This window comes from Diuraphis noxia, unplaced genomic scaffold (assembly GCF_037042655.1).
Source record: "Diuraphis noxia isolate RWA-SAM2 unplaced genomic scaffold, SU_Dnox_SAM2 contig0004, whole genome shotgun sequence".
NCBI classification, from domain to species: domain Eukaryota; kingdom Metazoa; phylum Arthropoda; class Insecta; order Hemiptera; family Aphididae; genus Diuraphis; species Diuraphis noxia.
The window spans coordinates 36,169,598-36,175,956 of NW_028301714.1; the positions used below are offsets into that span (position 1 = coordinate 36,169,598).

At 22.4% G+C, this 6,359-nt stretch overlaps 1 protein-coding gene across 3 annotated transcripts; it reads right to left on the reverse strand.

Annotated features, from left to right (window-relative positions):
* Nucleotides 1–750: 750 nt before the first annotated feature.
* Nucleotides 751–5,704, reverse strand: LOC149056016 (uncharacterized). 3 transcript variants are annotated; one of them, XM_089226880.1, is made up of 8 exons: nucleotides 5,616–5,656; nucleotides 4,650–4,736; nucleotides 3,958–4,012; nucleotides 3,805–3,850; nucleotides 2,319–2,486; nucleotides 1,873–2,028; nucleotides 1,401–1,517; nucleotides 751–909 (listed from the first exon to the last, which is right to left on the reverse strand). In XM_089226880.1, exons 3-8 carry the CDS (start codon nucleotides 4,003–4,005, stop codon nucleotides 869–871), a joined length of 576 nt encoding a protein of 191 aa, XP_089083006.1. In that variant the 5' UTR covers nucleotides 4,006–4,012; nucleotides 4,650–4,736; nucleotides 5,616–5,656; the 3' UTR covers nucleotides 751–868. The 3 variants fall into 3 exon arrangements, with proteins under 3 accessions (XP_089083006.1, XP_089083005.1, XP_089083007.1); XM_089226879.1 differs by lacking the exon at nucleotides 4,650–4,736 and having other exon boundaries at nucleotides 5,616–5,704; XM_089226881.1 differs by lacking the exons at nucleotides 4,650–4,736; nucleotides 5,616–5,656 and adding an exon at nucleotides 5,281–5,303.
* Between the last annotated feature and the right edge of the window lie 655 nt (nucleotides 5,705–6,359).

Here is a 6,359-nt window from a genome sequence, read left to right on the forward strand (position 1 = left end):
ATATTTTTTTAAACTATTTAAAATAAACTTTAAGCTGTTACCTATTTAAACCATGAACCTATTCACACTGTTTAATGTAAATATGGTAATTTAACATATATATTAAAATGACACACTTAACACCTATACTGTAAAACAGTACAGGGCCCGCTTGCTCACTTTTTTTTTTGAAACCAAACATAAAATCACTGTGCCACTGTGGGTATAATATTTTTCGATATTGTGTACTTACTTATCGATTTTTTAAGTGTAAAACCTCGCTGTAACCGGTCTTGATTAATACATTTTCTAATGGTAGAATAAAATCTTAATAACATAATAATATTTTAAAAAAAATATTGGCTGTAGCATGTATAATATAATAATTGTAAAAAAGATTCAAAGGGGAAATTATTTTAGATACTAATTTCAGTAATAGCACAGCTAAATTGTTTTGACAATATCGCATTTTCTTTTTTGGTTTGAATAATTTAAAAGCGATCAACTTTTTTCACGGATTTCTTTAAATGTATAATATAGGAAATCAAATAAATAATACTTTTTGATAATATTGATATCAAGAAAATTGGGATAATACATTTTATAATCATTTAATGGTAATAATACAAAAAAATCATTTTGAAAACTTGGATAAACAACTTAATAAAAATGGAATAGAAATAAATCGTGCTGTGAAGTTTTTCAATTGTATTATGTGGAAAATTGGAATATAAATTATTAGTATAAAATAATAATTATCAAAGTAAAATATATATTTTCAGTTTTTTTTTTTATTTGTTTTTTTTTAAATTCAAGTATTTAGCACTATTTTATTAGTTATTGAACTATACTTTTCAAACCATGATTATCAGCTTTAATTTGTGTGTCTTCATTGGTCTTCTTTTTCAGATTCCTCAGCTGATGTTTGACCTAAAAAAAAAATAATATATATAAATGTTTTTAAAATATAATTCAACAAATAGAAGAAGGTGTAAATGTATTTATTTTTTTTAAATGGTATAATTCAGAAATAGTAGCCAATATAATGCACATATTATTTTCTCTTTATAGAGCAAATCAGATGCGTTATGTTCAAGAAGTAAATTATTTATTTAAAATCAATAATGAGTGTTTATATTCTGTTATTCACTAAATTTTGCTTTGACGCCTCATTCATACTTTATATATTATACAATATATATTATTTCGGAAAATAAAATTCTAGTTCGATAAAATTATAGTAGCAATCCTAGTTTTATTAATTATACTTAATAGTTCACATAATAAACAATACAAATATATGCAATATACAATTTCATAACAATTTGAAATTTATTTATGCTTTTTAGATATTTAAACGGCATTTATTTCGAACTTATGGTGCATTATATTGCTTATATTATTTTATATTTCTACAGTACCTTTGTCATTTTTATCCCAACTCCAAATTGATGATGCTTTTCCAAACATGTTACCCAATGTATTCTCTACAATATTTTTCGAAGCCTTCAAAAAAGAAACTGGTTTTTCTGCTATTTCTGTAAAAGATCCAAATATTAGAACATAATTTTCGTTCTCTAATATATTGTTTAATATACATAATATTATTTTGATTAGGAATTTCGAATTAATATTTGATATATTTATATTAAATTATTTTATCAATGCTTTAGTATTTTACAATATGTAATAAATAAAATCAATGAAGTGTTGTGTTGTGAAGTGTTTTATTCCTCGTGGTCCATTTATAAGTATAGATTAAACATTTTAAAAATAATGATTATTACGTTTGAACCCGTTACTTATCCCAAAGACCACTAATAAAAATTATAATTACTGAAATAAAAAAAAAAAATTGTATATGTGAAATAATGTAAATGTTAGTGTTCTTACGTTTTGATTTGGTTAATTCATCTTCATATGTATGTTTGATACTAGATAATATGTGTCCAATAGGTTGGCTTACAGCATTGAAACTTGTTTGAGCTACGGCCTTACCAGGTAGAATTAAATTATCTTTAACGAAATTGGGAATGATTGATTCACCATCTATAGTTTACAGACATAATTATGTACAATAAAAATTCAAAAACAGCGTAAAGTTCATTTTTTCAAGACATAAAAATAAAATATTTTTAATTGTTTGTTGAATAAAATTAACTTTAAATATGTGATGTTGACATACTAGATTAAATATTTTTTTAAGCATTCTTATTATATAGTATGTAAATGTATATTTATATTATCTATAATTATGAGAACAAGCCAAAAAGTAAAGTAAAACAGTATAAAAACAAATTTGTATTAGGTAATATTTAATTTTCACTCTTGGTTTTTACCGTTTACATGTTTTTTTGATTCAGTGTTTAAATTAGATTCGAAATCCCTTGAAAAATTATTTAAATGTTTTTTTGCTTCTCTTATAGGATTACTGTTTGTAATTTTTTCAACATTTATTAAAAATGGTGCTTTATATTCTTCACCAGCTTGGCCGTTTGATTCGTTACCTTTAAAAATATAGTAGTATATCATTAAATTACTTGCATGACTATGATAATTAATTTCAATATAATAGTAGTAGGTATACAATTATATTAAACGATTAATTTAAGAATATTACCATCGACTATATTATATACTATTTACTCAATTATATTATTATAAGCATAATATGGATAACTTAAACTTCTATAATACTTTGGCAATTCAAGATGATCACTAATTCGAATATATTAAATTTTTATCTGTAAACTCTCAATAGTAATCAGTATATTGAAGTCATATTACGTTTTTTAAAACGAATAGTTCGTACAAAATTATTATATGTACTTTGGAAAAGGGTTTTAAAACTGTAATCATAAATAATAACTAATAACTTACTAATAAACGACAACTCGGAGGCATCACATCTATTTCTTTATATGATTTTCAGTAAATATTTGCGTAAATAAATTATAATGTAATTATGATAAAATGTAAAATCTATTTCAGTACTTTATAGATGCAGATATTGAAAAAAAATCTCTAATTCTCAATCAAAGTCATATTAAAAGTCTTATTTTATTTATTTATTTACTTTTTTAAATAGTGTATAGCAGTGTATAGGAATCAGTAAAAACTATTATACAATCTGCATGAGTCTGTTTCCTCTTATTATTAATTTCATTAAGTTATATAATATTGCTTCTTTAAATCGTGACTTCTTCAAAGACTCACATAGAGCGATTTGAAATTAATGATGAACGAATAAACTTTATGGGATTGAAGCTAGTATAATATTCTATTACATAAATAATTTTTAAAAACACAAAGTAGAGTATTCATAGTCAACTATTACTGAGTAATTCTGAACCTTTTCGAGTAGCTATTTACATACTATAATATCACTGCTGCATTTACGGAATGGGGATATTAAATTTTCTTGTGTTGTTTCTCATCAATTCAGTAACATCACAAATAAATATTGACTTTTTCTACTAAAGATAACATTTAATCCAATCGTCTTACACCGAACATGAACAAATGTTGATTGCATTTATCACATATTCATCGGGAAAATTCACGGGGTTTGACGTGTAAATTGCACACTTATATGGATGTGTGTCCTAGAGTATACTAAGTTGATAATTGTTTATTGAATATTAATATTTCAAAACTATTAGTTATTAATAATTACCTAGTTACTACATTTTAAAATGTAATTAAATTATATTTCGTTGTTTCTAAATATTTGTTTTAAAAAAAATAACTAACAAGTTATGTAATAAAATAATAAAATATTAGTTAATTAATGCTATTAAAATGTTAAATAATTATTTTCATCACTTTTATTAGAAGTTTTTTCCTCATCCGCATCTGCCAATTGCAAAATCTAGATAAAAATAATATATGGTTCCTTATTTGGTTATATATTTATACTAAATGTACTACTTGTAAATTAAAAGATTAAGTAATAAGTAAATACTTTATAATACTTACAAGTATTACATAAATTGAAAAAAAGAACAACTTGAATAATTGTGGCATATTAATTCTAAAAAATAAATAAATAATTTGTTCTCAATAATTTGAGAAATATTAATATTTTTAATTTACAAACTAAACTAAATTTGCTTTTAATTACATAGGCTTATACACACACACATTTTTTTATTAGGTAATCTTATTTACAAGGGGCAATCAAAATTAGTTTTTACTGTTATATGTAAATATTTAACGATTACTACAACTGGTATGGAAGATACATAGAATGATCATTATTTTGAATAGATATTCATATAAATATGTATATACCATAAATAATAATTAGCAAAGTTATTCTACATTTTACTATTAAGTTGTGTGGACTTAAAAATAAGTATAAATTTATATAAATATTAAGTTTAATAATAATAAAAATAAAAATAGTATAAGTTTAATAAAACTTTGAGCAGCGTTTATAATGATTACAGTGTTTTAAATTAAGATTTAAGTAACAACTACTAGTTAATGTGAAATTAATGTATGGAAAAAAAAATCAATATTTAAGTATCAAGCATAATCCTAATTGACAAGCATCATAGTAGAAGTTTAATTAACGCATATAGCATATAATATATAACTGTAGTAGAGAAAATGTCGCCACAAATAGTAATCAGACTGAATAAAATGTTTGACGGTTTCGGGTTTACCACAAACGACAATCGATCCTTCAGTACCATATGTCCTTAATTTGGAACCGCATCTGAAATTGAATATCTTTGCAGAGTTTGCACTACCTACGAAAATGTTTTGTGAACAGTTAATCGATACAAGTTCAATATGTATTTTGCATTCGAATCACTGTGAATTAATCTTTTCCAGCTTTTGAATGATATTAGGTATATCAATTTTTTATGTTTTAAACACAAAAACATACAGAAGTATTATTCATCGAATATTTTATAAACAAAGAAAAAAACTATGGTTTTTATTGAAGTTTCGGTCAAAATTTAAAAAGGTAATTAATGAAAAATAATAAAACATTGATGTATTTTTTCTATTAAACATCAACACTTTTTTCCCCTTAAAAAAAACTTTAATCTCCATAATCATTTTATGCTTTTAGAAATTATATTAAACAATCATTATATTAGTGGAAACATAATTAATATTTTTATAAGCTAATTAATTATTCAAATGGTATTATATCAATTCTTCAATTTCAAATATAGTTGAATATACAGGATATACTTAATATTACATGAAAATATAAAGAAGACTTTTAATAAAGTTTAATATGTCATAAAAATTCAAAAAAGTATGTAAATAAATACAATTTACCTGTTAAAATAAATTTTGGCTTAATTTATATTAATCTGATATAATTTTGATGTCAAAATATAGGAGAAATAATATTATAATTATATTTTTTATACTACTTATTATTCGTAGGTATTTGTTTTAAATTTTAATAATAAATAACTCAATTTTCACTAATTACTATTTATATAATGTACAAACAAATAATAATAATACCATACATAAAACTAAATAAAAAAAATTTTTGGATAAAATAAAAAAATTTGTTTATATTTTTCACATGTTTTTCTAAAACTTTTCACAGCTTCTAAAATGTTATGAATGATATTATTATTTAAAAATGACAACATACATACCTATACTTGGTAACTAACTCGTCAATATATTAAACATATACTATATTTATTTTTAACGAATGAGTGGGACTTTTATAATAAAGCATAATATTTTGAATGATAACATACATTAGTTTTTTGCTTCCACGATAAAGTTAGTTGAATAATTATTTCAAAACATTTGCACAAGTGATTACGGTGTAGCATTACAATAGTAAACACCTTTCCAAGTGTCATTATAATAGTAATAATTTTTTATAGTGGAAAAAACATTTTAAATTACCGTATAATAAATGAATATATAAAATATTATCTACACACATAAACTATTATCGAAACATATGTTTAAAAATAATAGTTGAAAATAGTGTTGTTTGAACCTATAATACGACCGTACATTTTTCATACTCGTTATAATTGGTTGCAATTATTATCATTTATTGTTTACTAAAGCTGTAAACTGTATATAAATGGTTAATAATATGGTTCTCAATTTTAAAAGAAACTAAGTTTGAGAGTTAAAAAATAATTATTTATGTTCCTTAAGTTATGAGTTAAAGTGACTATATTTCTTACAAATTTAAAACACTTGAAATAATCGTTATTATAATAATTATATTCGTGTATATTATAATTTTTTTTTAAACATTTATTGGAATATATACAATCTGTTATGATAATTATGTATTGTAATTGTTTTCAATAATTAATATTATATTACATGAATATTATAACGTGGCCGGTGGACTTAATCTCGATAATTGG

What these genes read in the sequence shown, in the direction of transcription:
- LOC149056016 (XM_089226879.1), bottom strand. Translation starts at nt 4,005, where the DNA reads ATGCCACAATTATTCAAGTTGTTCTTTTTTTCAATTTATGTAATACTT. An exon ending in TTTCAATTTATGTAATACTT is followed by an intron (nt 3,851 to 3,957) that starts GTAAGTATTATA and finishes ATTTTTATCTAG; the next exon opens with ATTTTGCAATTGGCAGATGC. An exon ending in TTGGGATAAAAATGACAAAG is followed by an intron (nt 910 to 1,400) that starts GTACTGTAGAAA and finishes TTTTTTTTTTAG; the next exon opens with GTCAAACATCAGCTGAGGAA.